The 25107-nt window shown below is 38.2% G+C and overlaps 1 protein-coding gene across 3 annotated transcripts; it reads left to right on the top strand.

Annotated features, from left to right (window-relative positions):
- Positions 1-860: 860 nt before the first annotated feature.
- On the top strand, positions 861-24775 carry CDKD1;3 (cyclin-dependent kinase D1;3). Of its 3 annotated transcripts, none has more exons than XM_089144849.1 (8): positions 861-1304; positions 3372-3611; positions 3934-4232; positions 4335-4443; positions 4860-4985; positions 22043-22278; positions 22353-22649; positions 24007-24775. In XM_089144849.1, exons 2-8 carry the CDS (start codon positions 3495-3497, stop codon positions 24059-24061), a joined length of 1239 nt encoding a protein of 412 aa, XP_089000975.1. In that variant the 5' UTR covers positions 861-1304; positions 3372-3494; the 3' UTR covers positions 24062-24775. The 3 variants fall into 3 exon arrangements, with proteins under 3 accessions (XP_089000975.1, XP_089000974.1, XP_089000976.1); XM_089144848.1 differs by lacking the exon at positions 861-1304 and adding an exon at positions 1934-2466; XM_089144850.1 differs by lacking the exon at positions 861-1304 and adding an exon at positions 2474-2719.
- Positions 24776-25107: the final 332 nt, after the last annotated feature.

Raw genomic sequence — 25107 nt, forward strand, 5'->3', positions numbered from 1 at the left:
ATAGAAAAAAAGAAACGGAAGAGAATAATTAAAAAGAATAGAAGAGAGAGGAAAGATGAGATATGAGAGAATAAATATGGATTGAGCCATTAGTTTCCATTAAAAATGACATTTTGAATATTTAATAATATATATTTTTTGAAAAATTTCTCTTAACCCACATATAGAAGGAGAATAAATAAGAAGAAAAGATGTGAGAGAGAAGAAAGAGGAGAATAAATAGGGATTGAGGAGTTAGTTTGCATTAGAAATGACATTTTAAATATTTAATAATATAATTTTTCAAAAATTTCCTTAACCCACGTTTATAGAAGGAGAATAAATAGGAAGAAAAGATGTGAAAGAAAAGAGAAAGGAGCATAAATAGGGATTGAAGAGTTATTTTTTAACTAGGGATGACATTTATACCCATTATTTTACTTTTAAAATTTATTCTCAATTTGGGGGAGGCAAATACTGATATTTCACATGTGAGAAGAAAAAAAAACTAGAAAAATAAAGAAAATTAATATAAAAAATAAAAAAATTAAGGAAGTCATAAAAAAATTAAAAAATCCGGGCCCCAGGCCCGCCTCTGTTTAGAGCGTTGCAACTGCTTCATTTTTATCAAGTTATTTTCTTTCTTGTGGATTTTTATTTGCGTCAGCGCGAATGGTCAGGATTTCACCAGCTTTTACAAGGAAAATCCAAATAGAAATCAGAGGTTAGATTAAAACTGAAGGGGGGTATGAATGTAATTATAATTTCTTTTTTTACTTTCAAACGTTTTCTTTTTTATAAATTTACAAAATCTAACCTCTGATTTCTTTCTTTTCCATCTGCGATGACGAAGACGGACTCTTTCACAACTCTCGTGTTCCTTCTGTTTCACAGCTGTCTTCTTCCCATCCGATTCCTAGATAGCTAACCATACCTGGATACCTTATGGTCCTTACCTTTGTTCAAAGAAATCAAATGCCCTGATGGAGTAATGGGCAGTTGGGCTTCAGAGTTTCCTGACCAGAACAGAGTATGTTGGCTTCAGAGATGAACAGGAGTAGAAGCAGCTAAAGACTGTGCGTGCTTAAGTTGCTCATGCCTTCTCTTCGAGCAGTGTCATAAAGAGAAATTGCACCCAAGACATCACCTCGTTTGGAGCACATATCAAACTTCATCATTCTTAACTGAATCTCAGCTGACTCAACTTTCGGTTTCTTCGACTTCTTATCCACTTTTTCATCCACTGCTTGCATGCTACTCCGAGTTTGCTTCAACGGCTCTTCTCCTGATCGGAAAGATTGTGCGTGTTTCAACGGCTCAAGCAGGTTGTTTTCGAAACCCTTTATTTCTCAGATTCATCTCCTTACAAAGCCGCATAAATCAGATTCAAAACAATTTGTAGTGTCTTACCTCATTACCTCAAAATTTGGGGATTCGTCGTCGGTTAGAGCTGGGATATAATTTTCTAAATTCCAAAATTTTCATGTAAAAATAAGTTTTGTATTTATATGGGGATATATATATATCCCTTACCCTTTAGTTTAGAGCCGTCCGATTAACACTTGCTTATGTGGGCTAATCTTAGCCATTGGCAACAGCAGGTTGTTGCCGCAAATGAAAATCCTCTGGTGCTCAAAAAATGACCATAGACCAGCGGTGGTCGTGTTGAACGAAGAAAGAAGAGCGGAAGGAAAGGGAATAATACTTGGGTATATTGGTCATTATGTACATAGTTTTAAAATGATTTTATCAAGCGAGGGTAAAATGCTAAGATGATATTTTTGGTTAACGGCCAAGTGACGGTGTTAAAAGTGGAGGGAGTCTTTTGCAAACCTTTGATTTTGAAAGGGGTGAACCGTATTTCCAGTGGAAACTGAGGGGTCTCACGTAAAATATTCTTTAGAATATCAAGAAAAAGAATTCAACGTATGTTTCCCTCCTTCCCTCTCCTGAATCTTCGCTGCTCCCCCGCTCCTCTCTTTTTTCTTTCCTCGGTTCTTCCATAAAGCTCTAACCACTACCATTCATGGCCGAAACCTGGTCCCGCTAGAGTTCTCGTTTTTAGAGTGGAATCACATCGATGACCTCTGCAGGCTGAAAAACCCTCGTAGAAGTACTCCGTAAACCTCTTCTGTCCCGTTTGAACACACCCGTAGTGAAACCCTCAAGAATTCCCCATTCAACCTCTTCTCTTCCGTCGGAGACATCTGCAGCCAAGAAACCTCGCAGGAGAACTTCGTTCCACCACACCACTCTCCAGTCCAGCATCCGGAAAAAGAAACTCTCGCAACTCAAAAGTGGGTAGCTGCATTCCCTTACAAAAGAACCAAAACCGTCCTGGAAAGTAGAAACCCCTCGCTGCTTTCATCTTGCACCCTTCACTGAGAGCAGTTGATCAAGTCTCTTTCTTATCTTGTCAAAAAAATCTGAGATCTATCCTTAAAACCCATTGTTGGAATCCCTTCTGTCTATAATTATCCGAGCACGGTGAGTCTCCTCTCCCCTACTCTCTGTCTTTCTCCTTCTTCCTATCTTCTCTGTGTTTTCTCTTTAAGATGTACCTAGATTTAAAATTCCCCAAAGTCGATGCATCAAAGCCCAACACAATTGAGTTTACATTTTCTCATTTTGGTAATAATATTGGGATCTTGTATTTTTCATTCACGGCCAGTAATCTGCTTCTTGCTTCTTCATTTGGACTATGTATGAAGGAACGCTTTTGCTCTTTATGGTTTTTTAGGTACATATATTTTAGTTCTTTTGTGAATAGATAGCTTTATGCGATGAAGCATTCAGAAACATATGATTACTAAACTCTTCTGTATTTTTTGATTTGAGAATGCTCATATCAGTGAATAATGGTGTTCTTCTGGAGGAACTACTGTATGAGAACAAAATTTGGTTGTGGGTTGGGGACCAACTTAATAAAAGGAGCACTTCTTTGTTTTTGTTTTTTTCATTGAATTCAGCTGGAATAATAATTTTCGTGTTCCTACCCAGTGAGGGAGTGGTTGATCTGTTCTTGCTGACTTAAGCAATGAATTGTAGGGAATCTAACGCATTTCCTAACCTAGTTAGTAGTTGCTGTTGGACTTGGTTTTTAATTTAAGCTGCTCCATCGTTTCCTCTTCCCATCTGGGCATTTTTAATCAGCTGATTTGTGGATTTCTCCCTTTTGGGCTTCCCTTTTTGTCTTCCTGAGTGTTCTCTTGAACCTTTTCTTGGTTACCCTTATTTTGTTTAAATTAGATTTTAGAATAAATTATATTGCGTATGTTTGTTGTTTTGGACGTATATGGTATCTGGCAGAATGTAATGGAAACAGGAAATGGCTGAAATTTGTATTTTGTTGTAGTCATTAGGTTAAGTATGTATTGCTGTTCTTGGAACAGGTTCACTGAAAGCTGACTGAAAAATTGGACCTCAACATACTGAATTTGGTGGCCTCAAGATAACTGAATGAACTCTTCTGAAAATGCTTAAATCACTCACTTCTAAACAGCCAAATTTTCTCAATGACAATGTTGGAGGTTGATACACTGCTTACCAAGAAAGTTGCAAACCGATACCTGAAGCGTGAGATCCTCGGTGAGGGTACCTATGGTGTCGTCTACAAGGCCATTGATACCAAGGTGATGACTTGATTCTTTATTTCTAGTTATATTGTGCTGTTAATCTACATTGGTGGACCATTTTTGGAGCTCCTGAGTGTTTTTGTTTTTTTCTATTTGTGGGTGGGAGGTTTTATAGTTGGCCTGATAGTTTAAGAGGTTGAGATAAATGAAGTCTGTGCATAAGTATCTCTTCCATAACATAGCTATCACTGACTGTATTTTCCTTGGAGAAAAAAATTTAATCAGAAAAATAAAGAGGAGAAATGAAGAACGTGAACCTTTACTTCAAGCTACAATGTATATTTGTTTTTTATTTATGGCTTATGTTCGTTCTCTGCAGACGGAACAGATAGTTGCAATTAAAAAAATCCGGCTGGGGAAGTGCAAAGAGGGTGTAAACTTTACTGCTCTAAGGGAGATTAAACTGCTTAAAGAGCTCAAGGATCCCAACATAATTGAGTTGATTGATGCTTTCCCTCACAAGGGGAACCTTCACCTTGTGTTTGAGTTTATGGAGAGTGACCTTGAAGCTGTCATCCGAGATAGGAATATTTATCTATCTCCTGCTGACATAAAGTCTTATATGCAGATGACAATGAAAGGGCTTGCACATTGCCACAAGAAATGGGTTCTGCACAGGTATGCCTTGGAATTCCTTTGTTAATGGTTTGACGTCATCAAGGTTCTCCTTACGTGCATGCTTTTGTCTCAGGAACATAATAATTTTATGTTGTTTTACAGGGACATGAAACCAAATAACTTACTTATAGGAACTGACGGGCAGCTTAAGCTAGCTGACTTCGGTTTGGCGCGTATATTTGGAAGCCCAGACCGCAAATTTACTCACCAGGTATATGTATGGAACTTAGCCTTCTGGCAATGTGCAATCTATGCATTGTATGTTTTCTCTGAAATTCTGCAGAAAACGTAGGCAAAATGGCTTCATAGATTCATGAAATTCCATAAAGAACTTGGCAAGTGAATCAAAGACCTTTGGAATTGGAGAGCTATTTTTTACTTACTCTGTTATAATTTGCCTCTAAAGCCACTGAGCTATCAAATTTTTGTCGTAATGAGTGTTAAATTGTGTTGCCACTGGTAGTAGGCTTGTTGATTCTTTCATGTATCTAAATCATATCAATTCATATAAAGATAAATCTATCTTCCCTGCATGGTTCAGTCATTATACTTCAGTATCTAACTATCTATGATATTTTGAATAATTTAAATTACTGCTAATTCAGAGCATCCAATTCTATTTTCTAGGTTTTTGCTCGATGGTACAGGGCACCAGAATTATTATTTGGAACTAAGCAATATGGGTCCAGCGTTGATGTTTGGGCTGCAGCTTGTATATTTGCTGAACTTCTCCTCCGCCGACCCTTTCTACAGGTGAAGTGAGGTCATTCGTGGCTCTTATTTTTGCTAATCCTTTCCAGATTAGTTTGTATGAACTTGCAGTGTCTAAATATTTTTGTCAGTGGTTACTGTATTGTTCTTCCTCGTTTGAAATAACTGTCCAGGAACCTTCAACTTTGTCTTATGAGCTCTCTCTAACTTGCTTGCTCATCCACTTATATTTTTCTATAAATAAGTGCTAATAGGAAATAAGTAGATCTAAACTTGATTCTCATTTCTGATATTTTCCAAAACCTTGCCCCAATTCAATTAAGTGGATAATTTATTCTTTTGTGGGAGATCTGGATGTTACCTTATTTACTCTTTTAGTCTTTTTTGGATTTCTTTTATTTTCATACGTATATGGGCTTGTTACACCAGAAAAAAATGGTAAATTTATAAAATTTCTGCTGCATGAATTTGGTTTCTCTAGAAGAAATCTCATGTCATTTTCTTACTGAAATGATTACCCCTCTCTCCTTAAGCATTGTGTCATTGAATTTCCTATACTTTTTCCTTCAAAATTTGCTAATATTTTTCTATAATGCTTTGAGTGCACCTCTTCTAAGTTCTAATCATTGTTCAAAATTTCGTTTCTGCCCAAATTTCGGTGAAACATTGTACAGTTTTGTAACATGTTTTGATGCTTTGTTTCGGTGGGTTTTAGGTGTTTTCTTGTCCTGGTTTTCGGTGTATAGCCTAATTTGAGGCCAATATATACAATGGAAGTGTTATTTTGGTCTAAAACCTAGTCCAAAGTGGTGTTCTTGGCCTGCACATGCATGAGTGTATGTAGGCAAAACTGGAAGTTTGAACATGCAATTTCACAAGTGTAAGTATGTATATTTTGCAAGAGAACACTAAAATTTTCGTTTAAAAGCAACAACAAATCCAAGAACAAGTAGAATTCAATATACAAGTAGAAGTGCAAAATTCAATACTAGGTTAAAAATTACAACAAATGAACGAATGAGATACATCATACAAGATATCAGAAAGTCCACAATAACAATAGAAGATGAATGAGACTTAGTTTAATCTAATAGAATCTACTGTGTTGGGTTGGATCCATCCCCTGAGTCCTAGAGTATTCTGAATACTGAACATAAACATCCCCATGATATGATATGCATAACGTTATCCATGTAGTTCGTCATTGCCCTTTTATAGTATCATCAACATAAAATAGATATCCTACCCTAGGGAATGTATCATAAGGCCATGGACTATGTCCCGGTCACAAAACTGGCTAACTGGTTGTGATTGTCCTAATGGATATGCAATGATGGAGTCCACAAATGAAAAACTTCCAAATCTAGTTGAAATGAGGCTCGATCAAGCCAAGGTATGTATTTGCCAATAAGATCCACACAAGAACAAGAAGAATCAAAGAATAAAGAGTTATTTATGCTTGAGTCACTTACAGGGGAAACCCAATCTAACCCTTGTCCACTTATTGCTACACCCGGGGCGTAGTGTAGATGTCGCTTCTTTTGTCGAGGAATGCCCTAGCATAACATTTATCATATAAGGTCAAATCCATGTGAAATGGTTTGGCTTGATTTTTTCCTGTGCCGGCTACCAACTTAATGCACCAACCCTCCTCCTTTACTGGGCTTGGGACCAGCAGCAAACACTGGCGGAGTTGAATTTAGTATGGGCCTGTTTGGTTGTGTGAATCTAGCCATTTGAAATGAAATGAGATTTCAAATCTATGGATTTCAAATTTGTGGAATCATAGTTCAAAAAATTAACCGTTTGGTTACTTGAATCTGGTGAAATGAAATCTGTGGATTCATCCTGAAAACTGTTTGGTTACTTGAATCTGTGGAATGAAATCTATGGATTCATCCTGAAAAACTGTTTGGTTATCCTAAATCTGTGGATTTGAAATCTATAGATTCACCTTGAAAAATTGTTTGGTTATCTGAATCCATGAATTTCAAAATGGATAATTTTCATCTGGATGAGGTTTGGTCCAAATCACTTTTAGTCGACTTTAAGTTTTCTTTTGCACTCCCCTGTGGTTTCAAGAAATTATTAAATAAGGACAAGCTTAACAGAAACCATTAGTTTAATAATTTTTGTGACAAAAATGCCCTTGTTTTTTTCCCCGATTTTAAGGGGGTTATCTTGCTTTTTGTTGAACTTGACGTCAAAATTGGTTGACTTAGACGGATGCAAGTGCACAAATATAGATCCTAATCAACTAATTGTAATCTAATATTATTCCTTCTTTGGAACTGCAATGCTAAGTCCTAATAACTACGAATCAGTATCCAGTCATTGTCAATGCCTTAGCTATACATATGTTGCCCTCAAGTCTTCTCTACCAAGAATAATATCCGACGAATTCTGAAATCATTTCCTTATAAGAAAATGTACTTCTATATACCATTGTTTGATCAGGAGTATTTTTTTTCAATTGTTAACACTAGCCCCATTGCTTCATCATGTAGCAGTAGTGGCATATCAGATAAGATACTTTCCTTGCATAAACAAATCTTCACTTTATTCAATTTAAATATCTTGCAGTCAGTGTTCCTTAGCTTTACGGTTTTGTCATCCTTGGCTTGACGATTGAGAATCATGATTCATTTCCTTCATCTATACTGCTTCCTTTTTGTTTCTTCTAATGGTGTGAATTTAACCCATCTAGCTGTGGTTCAACTCTAACCAGTTCATAGATTTGCGTGCGTTGATGGGTGCAAGAAACTATGCATGTTTCTTCCTTTGTGCTCTTTTTCTCTATACCTCTCTCTCTCACTACTCAGAGCTTTTGTAGTTCATTCATTGGTCAAATTAGCTGAAGATATTGAAGTGGGCAGAAAGACCAAACTGTTAGCAGAAGAATTTCAATGAATTGAGAATGCACTTTCAAAGATAAAGATGGAAATTTTTTAATCCTTCGCCCAGGATAAAAGGATTGAGAGTTGACAATTTAGATTCAAAGCGGTGTTTGATAACCCAAAAAAGAAAACTGAAATATGATCAATTGCATCGGTCTTCATCATTTGATTCAAGATGTTGATTTAGTTCTCTGTTTCCAAATTTTATATTAGGTTAAATAGTTCAATTAAAACTATGAAAATTGTATCAAATTTGAAAAAGTAAAGGGTAAACCTGATCAATCAAATTACCCAGTAACTGATCCTGTTGTATAAAAAAGTAAATATATATTAATTTTGAAAAACATGATCACTTACATCTAGCTGAACTTCTTATTGTTCATAGAAATTGGTCAATGGCCCATCCACTAACATGTAAACTTTAAATGACACCCAAGACATGACATGTAGTATACACATCACTACAATATATGTTAGCAAATTATAAACATTGTCCAAAAAAGGGTTCATGCAACAGAGAAGTTAAGCACTTCTTATGACTGAAGCCAAAAGAAAAATATCTGGACAAAAGAAAACAAATACATCATAAAGCATCAAGTTAGAACTTAAACAAAAATAGTTTATCCAAACAAGTTTCTGGGTAGATTTGATTCAGTGGCAACAGGAACCTGCTCATCCAACATTATCAACTTCTCTTCATCATCATAGTCCAAGAAAATTTGGGCTTCAGCTTTGTTGTTGATGAAGTAAGTCTTGGCTGCCATTTTTCGACGAACATTGAGGCTAGGAATTACTTTGAGTGCTTCTGTAAGCCTTTTTGACATAGTTGGGAGATAATCCGATTCCACAAACATGTCAAAGGCATTAGCCAACTGCTTGAAGGGACTTACTATCTTATCAACCGCAGTCTTGGCCTTCTTCTTCTTACTTGAAGATCCCTCAACAGCCTTTGATGTTGGCCCACCTCGGGGTGTTGACCTTTGACCACTCGAGGTTAGTTGAACACTTCACTCTCCATTAGTCTCTAGTGTCATGTCAGCCAAGTCCACATCATCAATGCCTACGGTAGTTGGGTGAGTCGAATCTTGACCTGTGGCAATTTCATTGCCAAACCACAAAAGCACCTCATAGTGGATGGGTAGGACTTCTGTGTCCTTCCAAAACCTTTCTTCAGTTTTCTACAAAAATGTAATACAAACATGTTGATATGTAAATGTATTTCAAAAAACAAGTGTTTCCAATGAAACATATTGACTAAAAATCATAAGGTTCATACCTGAAAGGAAGCCCACATGTGCTCAGGTCCATCGAACCTTGATTCTTCGCCATTCCACTCAAGGCCACTGCATTTGATTCTTGCCCTCGACACTCGATAATGGTTATTAATTTGATCAGCCTCATATGAGGTTTGGAGTGTTGCATTAATCGTGTTTGCAATTTCTGCAAACTGAGCTGGCCTAAGACCATTATCTCCTCCTTTCCCACACTTATGGTGGGTGACCAAAGTCTGCAAAAACAAGTGCGAGTGTGGCTTAGACCACTTGGTTGTATCCCTTTTTCTTGGTTGAGTTGATTGGGATTGTGATTGTGATTCTGCCATCTAACAAACAAAAAAAGAAGCATCATGGGTATGGGTTGTCACAGATCTGAAATTTACAAGATCTGGAAGAAACTAGTAGGTAGCTGTATGCTCTTGAAACCATAGAGGAGTACAAAACAAATCTCTCGGCTTCACCCCTTGCACATACTATCAGATGTCCTCTTATCAGTCATTTAAACATATAGCAATTTGGGATCAGTCATTTAAACATACAGCAATTTGCTTTGACATGCTACCTGAGTTTTTATATCAAAGCAACAATGTGGAAAGTTCAAGCACATGTTTATCAATAACAAATACTCTTCTCTTTCATCCACTGTTAAAGAGCCATTGTAAAGAATCTAGTGGACGAATGCCTTTTCTCCACTTGCCTCTATATTCCTAGTCTACTAGAGGCAGAAAGAAGACAGTTGCGACCTATCATAGAAAACAAGTCGCGCATACTTCTAGTGCATACTACCTCCTGATACAAGTATGGTTATAATGGATTCTTATATTGTGATTCTTATGTTTTCTATTTTATTATTTCAATTTCCCCTTTTCTCTATGACTTCATTATGCAGCTAATTAATTACTGCTTCTGCACTTGAGAACTCAATCTTTTCCCAGATAAATGGGGTGATATTGGCTTCGTTTGATGGGAAATCAACTAGAAGGCAGGGTCCAATAACCAGGAACTTAAATGAACAGGCAGCTCAAATTGGTCAGCTTAAGGTTTTGAGTTCAAACCTAGGGTTTAGAGTTAATAAAACCTAGGGTTTGATGGCAAGGTTATGTCAGATGAGTGTAGGGAAGGTTGTTAATGAAGGTTTTAGGTTTTGCAGATTTTAGAATTGATGTAGCCCTATATTGAAGGGATTAACTAGGGTCCAGTTAACGAGGATCATCAATGAACCAGACAATCCACGTGGGCCATCTTGAGGGTAAGGGTTAACAGTGGGATTATGTCAAGTTGATGGTGGAGGAATGCTCAAAGTATGACTATACCAGGTGGTTAAATATCGAGTTATGGAGAATTCCTAGTATAGAAATGGTACTGAAGGGCAAAAGGGTATAATTTCAAGCAATCAGATGGTATGGAACTTAGATTGAGTCTCTCTCAGGGTTAGGAGAAGACTTGTTCAAAATTTCAGCTGGTTATAATGGTTAGATTTGGCTAGGCAGCATTCTCATGAATATGATCTTCTAGAAGGTAGTTGCATAATTTAAAATTCCAGCTTGTTTGAACTTGAATAAATTTGGTTATTTGGATGTTAGGTTTTACTGGAATTCTTTTTTCTTTTTTTGGTAAACAAGGTTTTACTGGAATTCTTGAAGATGTCAAGTTTGGGGAATGATATACAGGGGGTTGAATTTTGGAAGGATTCTAATGGTGAACTTGGACCCTAGGTAGGTTTTATTATGCAAGGGTTTCCGAAAACGAAGGCAGCCAAGGAAGACGCTAGGACTTGGGGGATTTGAAGGTTAGGAACAGAATTGGGGGGTTGGGGTAATGCAATTAACTCACGGATGTTCTGAACCGACTGTCAACAGGTTGTACATGGCTGAAACATGACAGAGATCCTTTGATGGATGAAGTAATCTTTGACCTAGTTGAAGGAGGCTTCAATGGAACCTTTCAGCCTTCTCTCTGGCAAGAAGTTTATTGGTTCCACAGTCCCTATGGTAGCAGGGACCCGCCAAACACCAATAGTAACTTGACTCTAAAGTTTAAACACCAAACACTTACAACAACTTGGACTTTAAACACCAAGGAGGCAATCAGCCCAGAGTGAAGACGGGCGGGCCGGGGACCCAGCCCGCCCAGGAAAGAGCCACCACGGCCGGGGCAGCCCGGCCCAGCCCGGGCAGCCCACCCGCCAAGGCCAAGGGGGCGGAAGGGGGGAGGCGCCGGAAGGGCCGGCCGAGGCCGGGGGCCCAGGGGAGGGGCCCAAGGCCGCCAACGGCACGGCGAAACAAAGAAGACGAGAAAAAACAAAAAGAAAAAACAAACAACCAAGAAAAAAAAAAAGAGGCAAAACCAAAAAGAAAAGAAAAAACAAGGGCGAAGAGAAAAAGAAAGAAGGGAGAAAAGAAAAAAGGCAAGAAAGCAAGCAAAGAGAAGAAAAACGAAACAGAAACAGGAAAACAAAGGAACGAAAGAAAAACCAAAGGAAAGCGGAGGAGAGAAAAGAAAAACAAAAAAACAAAAGAAAAGAAGAAAAAAGACAAAAAAAAAAGACAGAAGAAAAGAGAGAACAGAAGAAAAGAAAAGAGAGGAAGGGAAGAGGGAGAGAGAAAACAGAATAGTAAAAAAAACGAGCAAAAACAAACCAAAGAACAAAAGACGGGAAAAAAAAACCAAAAAAAAAAGGAAAAGAGAAAAGGAAAAAAAAGAAAGAGGAAGACGGAAGGGGAGAAAAAAGAGGCAAAGGGGAGGAAAAGGCGGGGGAAAAAAAGAGGGGGGGGGGGGGGGGGGGGGGGGGGAGGCGGGGGGGGGGCAGGGGGACGGGGCGGGCGGGGGGGGGGGGGGGGGGGGTGCCGCCCCGGGCGGGGGCGGGGACCCGCCCCTAAGTTGAAGCACTAGACAAAGAACTCAAACTGGAGAAGAAGGCAATGGCAGCTTACGAAGGAATTTCAATAATCAAATTCGTGTCTAATGAAGCACCCTATTAAAGCCTATATAAAATGCTAAAAAGTAGACTTCCATACTAAAAAGAGACAGCCTAATGCAATCCTTAAATTATCAGGTAACGTAAATTGATTAAGAAACTATGATGGATGCATAAGACTACTAATTACAGTCATGTGCTAGTCACATGCAGACTTAAATTGAGCCACAATGCATGCTGTTCAATGGAGGAACTATGCTAATTAATACAATTTAAACCAGATCTGAAACTGGGTTAATCAATCTGGCTCGTACCAGTGCCAGCTTTCCTGTTTGATTATTTAAATTGAAGTCATCCATCTAATAAAAAAAGGTGAATAATTTTTTACGATGTGGTCAAATTACATGAATCAAAATAAAAACCCAATATAACTAACAGAGGCTGATGTAAGATCACTCTGTTTTGGTTTTCCCCTCCCATTATGACCTTCTAATCTGTATCTTCCATCTCTCACTTAAAATCACCCTTTGACCTTATGGAGATGTTCAGTATGCTAGGGAGATTACCAAGCTGAGGACAAGCTGCAACAAATACATGCTCATAGCTACTCTTAAAATTGACTATAAAAATTGACTTTTTTATTCTTATTCTAACAAAATGCAGTTCTACATATTTGAACCAAGAGAATAAGCATAATTAAACAAAATGATCATTTTATGAGTATCGTGTACAGCTTAAAAAATGACAGCATGTAGTGAAATGAAAGATCAACATCCAACAGGGCAGTTTGATTCAGGAAAATAAATAAACAAGGCATGTTTGAATAGAAGAAACAGGAAGACCTTAGGGAAACAGTTTTGATATATAACAACAATAAGAAAAAGTTTTGATACAACTTCTATAAAACATTACGGTGCTCTAAAACCAGAAAGAAATCAAAAGAAAGCACCAAACAAGCATGTCTCCTAATGATTAAAGGTTGTAATGCATGTTTTTCTGGAGATAAATAATGCTGGGATTAATATAAGGAAGTCAACCATTGAATACACTGCTGGAGAAACCAACTTCAGATCAGAAAATCCAACATTACGCTACTACCAACAGTATAGAAGAACATTAGTCCCCCTTAAATTCTCTCTTATATTTCTGTTTTGGACCCCCATTCCCTGGTTTGATCTCTTCATCTCCACAACCAGCCGAATCCATAGGAACTTGGGGAGATTATTCTAGGCTGCATCAGGTTCTATCTTGGTTCATCTTAAGCTTGGTTAGCAACAAACAACCAAGCTGCCAGAAAAAATACATCAGATATAATTAGAACAAGGGAGTCATGCTACAACCGGGAGTCAACGTAAACAAATAACCAGAATTCAAGAACACTTATAGCTGTAGGTAAACAACTCAGATAATTGTGAAATCTGGACATGAAGTTTATCAAACACTGCAAGGAATAACTCTTCAAAAGATGGGTTCAATTCAATGGTTAGATCTCTAGAACCAGAACTGTCGCAAAATTAGTAACTTGAGATGTCTCAGTTTCAGAATTCAGAAATCTGAGAAAATGATGAACTAATGGAGGTAAGATTCTCGTCAACAGCAGTTCTTAGACTAACCGAGATGTCTATCAAGTAAATCCAATGGTTGGATTAGGAGTTCTTAAGTAAGAGTATTGATGGAGAAGGAAGCTGAAGATGATATTACTATGCATCCCGAGATCAGATTTAAATTAACAATTCATTTGGGTTCATATAGATTTCTAGCAAACCAACAGCGAGCAGAAACCCAACTCTTCTTCTCTTCATCTTAAATCCAATCTTCCCAACCAACTCTTTAATCCTACAATGTGGGCATCAGTCACAAATGCTCCTATGAAAAAGAAAATAGAGATCAAAAGAAGGGGTTTTGGGTTAGAAAGAGGAGACTCAAACCACCTGTTGCTCTTCACCTGGCTCATCTACTGCCATTTTAAGCAGATAAAAACGATTTGAATGAAAACTAAGAGTAACCGGAAAAGGGAAAATTGCTATGAGCCATGAGAAATTTCAGAATGAGGGATTTTCATATTGATCAGCTTTTTTCTGTTTTTTTCAACAACAAAAGACAACGTAGAACAGAGGAGAAACAAGAAGAGCATTAGAGAAGGTGCAGGCGCAAAGGGGAAGAAGAGCATACGAGAGGTACCTGAGTTGGATAGACACCAGAAAAGCAGATGTTGCCATAGCAGCAGCCGGAGTGTGTAACTAATTGCAGGAGCTAGATCCAAAGGGAGTGTGTAACTAATGAGTGTGTAACCGTTTGAGAGAGAATGTTGCAGAGAGAGCCGTTCGAGAGAGTGTTGCAGAGAGAGCCGTTCGAGAGAGAGAGCATTGCAGAGAGAGCCGTTCGAGAGAGAGAGAGCGTTGCAAAGAGAGCCGTTCGAGAGAGAATGTTGCAAAGAGAGCCATTCGAGAGAGAGTCGTTCCGTAAACGTGAATGCGCTCATTCAAGGGCTTTTATAGCTAGGGTTGATTCCACTCATTTCACCTTAAAATCATGGACTCCATCCATTCACATTTTTACTCTATATTTTGAAATGGCTGGATTTATGAACCAGCCCATGTTTTTCAACCAAACGGTTTAAAAAAACAGATTCATGAATCCAAGGATTTGAAATCCCTGGATTCACATAACCAAACAGGCTCTAAAGGAATCATCTGCAAGAATAACAAAAGAATAAATATTTTAGGAAAGAGAAGAAAACAAGTTTATCTTAGTAGTCATATCACAGAAGTATTGGAATCCTTAGTGCACAAAGTAGATTGAAGTAGAGGTAAGAAAGGCGCATACCTCTTTGGGCTAAAGTAACAGAGAGAAGCAAACGCGGCTCAAGCTGTTGAAGGTTGATAAGCCCCTGATATCAAGAGTCTATATTTGACAAGGAAAGCACTCCCAAGGAAACGATTGACAGTTTGAAGAGTGAAGAGAGTCCTGTCGTTTTCAGCAGAGTCCTAGTGCATTCAGGACGGGCAAATTTGAAGCATGAAGAGTCCTTCTGCGTTAAGGTTATTAGAATTAGATTTAGAGAGTCAAGAGTCATAATACATCTAGGTTAGAGTTACATTACAGTTAGGTTTCTTTTGAAGAGTCCTACTCGAAGTAGGCTGATTTTGTTAATTAATTCGATAGGAATGTAATTGCTATAAATAGGGGGGAGGATGAGTAGAAAGGATATAGAGAGAGAAGTTTATGTGAGAGCCATTGCTCTTGGGCAGCCATAGGATTCACCTACTGCTAGTAGTGTGTTTTGTTTCTCGTTCAACTTTTATTCAAAGTCCGTTATTGCTATTATCTTCTTGAGTTATTCCACCTTGTTAAGTAGCCTCATTCAGGTACCTAACAAAGGTGCTTGAGGATCTGATTATTTAGTCATCTCTTGGCACACCACAAATGGAAGAGACTCATGGTGTAGATGCAAATGTATGATCTCTAGAGGTTATATGCATGGTACAAGGACCAATAATCGCAGTATTGACGAAGTTATTAGCACAGTCTGAACGATCATATTTTGCCCAACATTTGTCAATAGTACTATTTAGCCTTCTTTAGCTAGTACAGTTAGCATGAGGACTTGTTTATGGACTGTACATCCGTACCACGGCTACTAGGGCCACAACCACTCCAATTACAATGGCTTCTTCCTGAAGAGGATGCACTGAGACCATGCTAAGCAATAAAAGGTGAACTATCCTCAGGAGAAAGGAGAAGAGTCAACCCTAGAGGGTGTAACAAAGCAATTTAGATGGTGGGACAAGACCTTGTTGACAGAGGTTACTTACCCCCTAGTAAGGAGTGGGCTTTTAACAGACCAATATATAGGGTGGAGAATCCAACCAAAAATTTAGTCACATGGAATTCTGTGCTCTGTTGCGTCAACTGCTCTATATGAGGGGGGGGGGCTAATTTCTCGGGAATTCTTCAACAATACCTTTATATGCACTGAAGTAATCATTCAGTTACTTCTCTCTGTTTGAAGTTGAACATCCTCTTGTATAAATCATAAGTTACTTCAACAATACCGTTATAGGCACTGAAGTACTCATTCAGTTACCATAAATTGTAAGTATGCAGATTTTTTTTCTCTTGGGACAAATTTTCAAATGAATCTTCCTAAACAACTTTGGCAATTGTGTGAAGCATTACATTGGCAACATTGGATGGTTCAACAATGTTTCAGAAACAAATTTCGATGAGAAATATTTTTCTCTTGGGAGGAAAACTCATACAGTACTTCCCAAACACCTATGGAAAGAGTGAGGCATTGAGTTGGCAATGTTGGATGGTTGAACAATGTTCAACCAATAATTAATAGAGTGTCTCACCCAGTCGCCATGAACAGCAATACTGGCTGATCCTTAGGCTCAGCTGAGGGAGTATCATGTTTAATATACTTCAGCTTCCCTGTTGCATGAATATAGGCATCTCTACAGCTTGGGCCTATATAGATGGTTAGACATCAATTAGTTTAATGGTAGTAATGTTAATGTACACAGTATCAGAAGGAAGCTTAGGTTTAGCTATCATGAATGAAACCCCAAAAGAGCAAGCTGAAATAGACAGCAACCTTGAAGCCAACTTAGGTCTTAAAAGGAATCTGAAAACAGACCATCTTCAGGGACAGTGGAGAAAACCAGAAGCAATCAATTAGGGCACCAAAACAGAGCTGAAAGAGGATCAAGTCTCCCTCCAGGCAGGTATGACTAACCTCAAAAGATCAGTGACAGCGACAGGTAAAGTAGAGGTAAATTTCAACTCAACTCTGAAATAGAATTTCCAGAGTATGGAACACTGCCATTAAGGGGTTGTATGGCTACCATTATGTGCCAAAATTCCCAACTCAGCACAGAATCCACTTTTTATGCTTCTGTGCTGAAGTGGACAAATTTGGCACAGAATCTGTAGTAAAATCTTGTATGGTTGGACACAGATGGGCACGTTTCTCAGGCCCATCTTGGCACAGAATCTTGTATGGTATGTACAAAGTTATTAGAGTACAAAATGGGCATGCTTTTTTTGTTTTTTTAATAAAACCAAAAGAAAACTAAGCTAAATACAAATACCATATAAGAACATCAAAACCAAAAAAAAGATCACCAAAGGCTCCATCTATTTACGGAAAAATAGTTTTCATTATTTGTCAAAAACAAAATTAACAACATGAATCCTGATGGAATCGAACCATCATACCCTAGAAACCTTCTAGGTGCTCTTCCATTTGAGCTAAGGATTCTCACCTACAAAAACACATGTTGTATCAATCCAAAAGAGTCCCTATTATGAAAATAGCCATAAAATAAATATTTTTCTTCTATGACAAACAAAAGGTTAAGCAAAGAACCTATTTCTAGTCATAAAAGAAATATTATTCTTCCAACAGTAAAGAATAGCCATGACTTCCAACAACAAACCCAGTTAAGTTGCACTTCAATTTTCATAGATCATAAATGATAAAACCACATCTTTCATGCAACACTTAAGATTTAGAAAGCAATTCATCTCCATAAGACATAAACAAACGATCATTAACTACTAAAACACATTTTAATATCTTAACCCAGGCTAAAAAACCATAATATAACTTGCTAATACTATCTGAGATCAGAACCAGAAATTCAGTAGCAGACACCAACATCTACCTAATCTATTCACATAAAGATGAACATTAACACTAAACTAAGACTAACTTTATAGAATGAAACGACATGGTTGAAGTTTAGAGGAGCAACTTGTGCATTCAAGCTACCTTAATCCCAACCACCCCTTCAGTTGAAGATAGCAAAGGTTGCTGTGAGATCAACTCTGCCGAGAAACCTTGTGACAGGATGTGACCAAGTAGCATAAGGAAGCATTACTAAAAGCCTGAACAGCAAAATCTTATACATCCCACATATTGGAAGTGATGATTTATTTGTGAGATTTCAACACATAGAAAGCTTTTAAGTTGATCACTGCTTCAAAGAAATATCATCTGTTGCAAAAGTTATTATGCTATGCAAATTGCTACCATGTGTAACACCAATGTACCTGAATGGAAATGCAGTGACCAGCCCTAAAAGCTTCCTTTTTACAACAAAATTTCAAGAAAATCAAAAGTTCTACCGGATACGACGAACTTTTGTTTATTGATCAGTACAGTCTTTGGCCCAATGCCCTGGCATGTTGCACTTATAACAAGTGCCTGATGAAGCAGACCTCCCTTCTGCTCCAGCTGAGGAATCAGATGAAGACTTGGGGCAGTCCCTAGCCCAGTGGCCATCCTGTCCACATTTGAAACAGGTTGAAGTACTCCGCCCATTATGGTTTTTGCTACTTGAAGAAACCACAAGAACTTCCCCACATGGTGAAGAAATTATGTAAACCCACAAGCTGATGTATAATCACACACAAACAAAAGTTAAGGAACTTGAAATTATATCCCATTAAGCAGAAATGACAATTATAGACCACATATTCAACAAAGAATAAAATTAAGATAGGCAGAAAAATGTAGAGTTTGTTTAATCACTTAGATACAAAGGTCTGTTTTTCTTGAGCAAATAAAGAACACTACAAGTTCCCACAAGCTTCCATCATGTGAAAAGTGTCTTTGATATCACTTCGACACATCACAAAGGACCTAAGCTTGAAGTGACCTTTTAAGTCTGATAGTGCTACATCCAAAAACAGAAAAATATGACCTAACTCAATATTTGGGGACAAATTCATGACATTTCCTAACGTCTATCAGTCCTCTGTTCAGTCATTTAGTATGGTAGACAATAACCATGAGCTTAAAGGTTCAACCTTAGGTCACCCATCAAGGTAAGAATAAATTGAAACAAAATGAAGTAAACTTAAACAATCAAAGTAAAACAGAACAAGAATTTGAATAGTCATTCTATTTTACATCATAGCTTGACATTAAGAAATGATATGCATATGGTAGGTCTCAATCCTAGCAGGACCACAAATAGAGCTGTTTGGAGGACGACAATGTGTGTTACTGACCCTTCTAGGGGATGTTCCAAGGGGTCTCCCCTTCTTCTGTCTCTCTCTCTTTCCCTCCCTCTCTCACTATATTACGTTCTCTCTCTCTCTCTCTCTGTCTGTTACAGTCTCTGACACCACTGGCTCTGTACCCCTGTATGGCGTAAGCTTGATGCCTGATAGTGCAAGCAAAGCAAGAACCCCACTTTTTTTTCATCACTCTCTTAAACCATCTGTCTTCCTCTTTGTCTGTAAAAACCTGCTTTACTTTTTTGTCCCTCTTCTCTTTCTCCATAGCCAATTCCTTTTTGTGCTCTTTCACTACAACTATAAGCTCTTGCTTAGTGCTTGACTTGAAATCCCACCAGCAAAACCCACCTTCATTTTCTCTTCTCAGCCCTGTTCTTCTCCTTCACCATTATTAATTCCGATTGCTCCATTCAGCCTATCTTCTTTCTTAAACTTCTTTTTCCTTAATACCTGTTTCTTTCTGTAGAGTGTGTTTTTAGTTCAAGTTTTGCAGATAGAAGCTGATGTAGGAAGTCTGTCTTTGTTAATCCCCTGAGGCCTGTACTCCAGTAGCAATCAGAGGAAATATTTCATGCTGTGTGCTGCTCCTGTTATGGTCTCCATGCCATTTTTTCTTCCGACTTTCTATATCTGAGTTTTCACTCGATATTCCATCATCTTCCCCACCATCATTTCTGTTTGAGTTGTTGGCTTGACTAACCTGTTGACTTCCTTCCTCCTTTACCTTTCTCTCATTCTCTTTCATTAGTTTTAGAGATACTTGAGTGTATACTGTATATGCATACAGTGAGAAGAGAGTCCATGCTCACCACCAATTGAAGAATCCAGAGAGAGAGAAAGGAAATCCGTAGTGGTTGATTATATTCTCTGGTGGGTCTTTTCAAGGGGGAAGAAATGAAAAGCAAGAAGGGCAACATTACTGTAGATAAGTCTCAAGAATCCCTGACCAAAAACAAGTTCCACTCTTAATCATTCAAGCCTCTAATTGTCTTCTTCCTTTGTTCTTTCTTTTGGTCTCCAAAATAAAGAACACAGAGAGAGAGAGAGAGAGAGAGATGGATCTTTCAGGTCAAGAAGATGAGATCCCAATTCCAATAACCAGCACTTATGCTGGGGGACATGGTCACATGATTCATCATGAACCACAAACCACATTATCCCTTATTTGACTATTGTTCATCACTCTCTTAAACCATCTGTCTTCCTCTTTCTTTCTTTGTATTTAGGGATTTTATGACCGTTTAGGTTGTAAAACCAGAGACAGAAGAAAACTGCGAAACCATTTCTGCAAATTTTTGTAAGACTCCATAGACACCGTGTGTTGGTAAAGAAGAAGAAGAAAGAACTTTTTGAAAAAATGGGAGAAACCAGCAATCCACAACCGAGCCAGAAGAACAAAGAAGCAGCAGAAGAGGTTCCATTTGCCCAAAATTGCTAAAAAATTGTTAGGGAAAAATACAACAAGCCATAATCCTTAAAACCCCAGGTTCCAATTGCTCAAAAATTGTTAGGGAAAAATACTTACGGACTGCATTTTGTAAAGAAGAAGAAGAAGAAGGTACCTGGTGGCAGTGGAATGTCAACGGAGAGTAGAGTCCGGCTGAAGTGGCGAATGAGAGTGCAGTAACGCTGGAGCTTTTCTTCCTTCAGTTGTACTGAAGATTTGTCTTCCGAAACCAGAAAATGAGACTTTAGCAGAGAGTTGGTTGCAAAGATCTTTAGCAGAGTGTCGAGAGAGTTGAGCGAGACGAGAGAGAATTGAAGGGAGACCAGAGAGAGACGAGAGTTGAGCGAAAGGAGACGAGAGACTAGAGATGACATCAAGTTCGTTGAGCAAAGAGTTGAGAGAGACGAGAGAGATGCTCGTAGATCAGGGCTGTTGTGAGAGATGAGTTGGTTTTACATCGATAACCTTGAGTTCCGTAAAGGTCGTATTGTGCTCCGCATTTTAGAAGAGAATTGCTTCTATGTCAGAAAAGCTCCTCTCTGGCACAAGGAAAAACTGTGCCAAATGCCTGGTTCAGCACAGTTTTACTGAACCAGCACAGAAAAGTTGAACCGGTTTACCATACATGTTTTTACTGATTTCTGTGCCAGAGTGGGCAAATGGCACGGAATAAGTGTGCCAGAATCGTTACCATACAACCCTTAATTGGTTCAAACTGACATCCAGATCCAAAAACATTTGCAAATATTAAAGTAGTAGTAGACACAGATCTATATCATATAAAGTAGGGCAGGAATTTCTGGATTGGCAGCACAGACTGCTACAACAAGAGAATAGACAATCTTGTAGTAGACTATTAAAACAGTGATCAACAGAAAGAGTAACCACCAGCAATCACAATGAATAAGAACTTATACTGATCGAATCCACATAATTTGTATTCTGAGTAGTTCCTGCCAATTAGTATATTTCTTAAATTACTTATGATTGAACAGGAAACCAACAACTTACTACTATAACAAGGGAACAGAGTCATAGGCTGATACATAAAAACCAAAACTAAACAGACTCATAGATGGATATGGAAACAACCAAAACTAAGTAAAACACAACTCACGAGAGGGGAAAGAAATCTCCAACATCATGGCAGCCATAACCCTGTTATCCATTGAAGAGGTGATAGAAGCCTTTGAAGGATTGTTTTGTGCTTTTGTTCCACTTACACAGCTTTGCTTAAATCTGTAGCTTTTCCTGGCACTAGAATCTATTTATGCCTCAACTGCATTTAAGGGAGGACTTTTCCCTTCGGTGCAATGTATATCCCTCTGAAATTGTAGCATACCCTTAAGAAATGTATCATGTTGGGTCTATCTTTTTGTGTTGTCTTTATATGTGTTACTGCATGTCAAAATCTAATCTGGATGGTCCTCATGTATTTCCTGGCTGTGCAAGTGCACGAAATCAATTTGTAATTTCTGATGTCATTCTTTGCTTATCAAAGGTTGAATGGGTTCGTGATGTTTTGATTGCAGGGCTCAAGTGATATTGACCAATTAGGAAAGATCTTTGCAGCTTTTGGGACCCCGAAGGTTTCCCAGTGGCCTGACATAATTTATCTTCCAGATTATGTAGAATACCAATTTGTTCCTGCCCCTTCATTGCATTCATTGTTTCCAATGGCGAGTGATGATACTCTGGATCTATTATCAAAGATGTTCACCTATGATCCGAATGCAAGAATTTCTATTCAGCAGGCATTGGAGCACAGGTATGTCTCTTGAGAGTACTCAAAGGGTGATGAAATGGTTGATACTCTTGTCTCATTCCTGTCTTCTCATTTAGGTATTTTTCGTCTGTACCTGCACCCACAAAACCAGCTCTTCTCCCACGACCTGCCCGTAAGGGAGAGTCTAAGCCTTCAGCCCACAATCCACATGATGGTCCCATTGTCTTATCTCCCCCAAGAAAAAGGAGAGTCATGGTCCAACGTGAGGGGCTTGATGGAAATACATACCAAAGTGATAAAGTTGATCACCATGCGAATGAAGCCTCAGATGGGGTTTCGGGGAGTGAAACTATGCCAACGTCGATAGATTTTTCTGTCTTTGGATCAAGACCTCCAAGACCAACGCTGAACAGGTATTGTAAAAATTCCATATTTTAACTCTGTTACGTATTACTTCTAATTCAATATTATGGTCATCTAATTCACATATTGGAGAAGACATGCATTTTCAGCCATTGGCTGAACCCTGATCAATCGGGGACATCACCTAGTGTTGGTCCTGGGTAGGGTGAATCTGGAGTCCGTGCCTACTCAGGCCATATACTCTAGATTCATCAGACTCAGGCATTTACTCTCGCAACTTGAACTTTGCACCATTGCTTCAAGCAATGGCCCCAGGGTGCAGATCCTATCAATCCTATCAAGTTTCTGTAGGATCAAGAATAATAGGAAAAAGCATTCATGGACAATTGAAGTCACCTAGCCTCCTATGGAATATAGAATTGGATTTTTCTTTCACACTTTTCTTTAGTTTGTGCATGAAAACAGAAAGATGAGCCATTGGGTGCACAAACTGAAAGGATTCAGAATTGGAGTTTGTTAAATTCCAGTCTTGGGTGAAATTACGGTTTTCAAACCTTGATATTTATTTCTTGAAACAAAGGCAAGCTACCAAGCTGTACTAGCCCTTTTTTCTTTCCCTTATAATGTGGCACCAAGAAAATGACTTAAGTCCCAGCTAACTGTTTACAGCCTTTGTTATGCCCTAGAGAGCTTCAGAATGAATTAAGGTTCTAATCTCAGTTTCAAGTTTAGCTTTGGGAAACTGAGATGTGCCAGGTATCTCATTTTAACCCTAGGAGGCCCAGGTCAGAACTTGGGGTTTGAGTTTTCATTCCCCAGGCTAAAAACTGAAACTACTCTTTAGATTTCACTCAGTTTCAAACATTATTTAGTTCCATAATAAATATAGAGCCCCGAGGAGTAAATCTCAACCACTCATCTATCAAAGTTTAACAAGTACAACAACAACAAACCTTTTCCCAAATAAATGGCGTTGGCCACCTGCATCGTTGCCTTACAGTCATCTCATTTATTGAAGTTTAATGCTTTCTGGAATTTCATCAATCATAACTCATTCTAGGATACTGCTTTTCTCTCTCCAATTCCAAAAGATTTGTTTAGAAGTTGACTACTCGACCCATAGACCATCCAAATAAATTCTGAAGAGTTAGGAGTGTTGGATTCATGCTATCTTGTGCGTAATCCACGAGAAAGTCATTTACATGATTACTGGGGTAATAAGAATTCTGATTTTTCTACTTTATCTACTTAGGCCATGTTAGATTGCATTCTTGTAGTAGGCTCTGGGTCTAAAACACATTCTGAAGCCCATATGTGGGTGTACATGTGTGTTTGTTTTTAATAGAATGTTGCATTGAAGGAAAATGTACAGTAGTCATATTGATTTTTATTCTTCTCAACTTGCAGTGCTGATAGAACACATTTAAAGAGAAAACTCGATCTTGAATTTCCTACTTCCTGAAGGAGATATAGTCCACATGCTTGATCCATAGATTGGAGTCAGTTTTTCCACATGTTAATGGTTCTGAGGATGTTTTTCCCGTCTCTGTCATTGGAAAACTGTGAACCTGTGGTGGAAATGAGACTGAGTTGAGTATATGCCTCTGTGGTGTTGAATTTGGGATTATTCTGAGTTCATTCGGATGCTGCTATTCAATTTTTGGAGAGCAACTAGAATATTTGAGTCGATCATTTAATAATGCTTCGTGCAGAATTGTATACTAGCACATTCAGGATCAAGTGATTCAGGATTTTGTTTATTAATGCCATAAATTGAGCTACAAGAGAAGGATTTTCCTGTTTGAAGGTGGGAATCTCTGTAGTTCATATGATGAGTTGTTGCATTATTTTTCTTGGAGCAGTGAACCAAAGCTTGAAAGTGTATCTTGTAACTGGATATTACTAGTTAGGAATAATTTTTCTTCTGCTTTGTTGTTTATGAGTAACTTGATGTTGCTGACCCTCAGGCCTCAGATCAGAACCAACACTTTGAATTCTCGTCTTGGAGAAATGGTTGTTTGCACAAGAATTGGTTGACGGATTGTTTGTTCAGTATTAGCATGGCCTTGACTTTTTGGTGTCCCATTTGATGGGTTGTATTGTGTAAATAAAGGTGGCTTTATATTTTCCTTTAACTAGGGTTTTAATATAATTTTAAGACTCTTGACTGCAGTGGATCTGCATGTGTCACTATAGCTATAAGAATCCATCCGTGCAGGATTGATATCTCCATGTTATATGGGTTGAACTTATTCCAACATTCTTGTGAACCCTTAGCAGCATTAAACCTCCATAAATTCCCAATGAAATTATTCTTCTTGGGATTTTTGGGATCAAACATCAATATCATTGGTGCAGCTTGGTTTTTATTTATTTATTTCTTTTTTTGGGGTGGTAAATTGGGTTTTTATTTTTTATGATCACTTGAAAGTTTTCTCTTCCTCGCCTCTGTTTTTTGGAAAAAGAATCTTCTGTATGTATATGCCAAATAACTGGCTGAAATTTAAA

The sequence above is a fragment of the Hakea prostrata genome, chromosome 2, assembly GCF_041222555.1.
Source record: "Hakea prostrata isolate BN-2017 chromosome 2, UWA_Hpros_2, whole genome shotgun sequence".
NCBI classification, from domain to species: Eukaryota; Viridiplantae; Streptophyta; class Magnoliopsida; order Proteales; family Proteaceae; genus Hakea; species Hakea prostrata.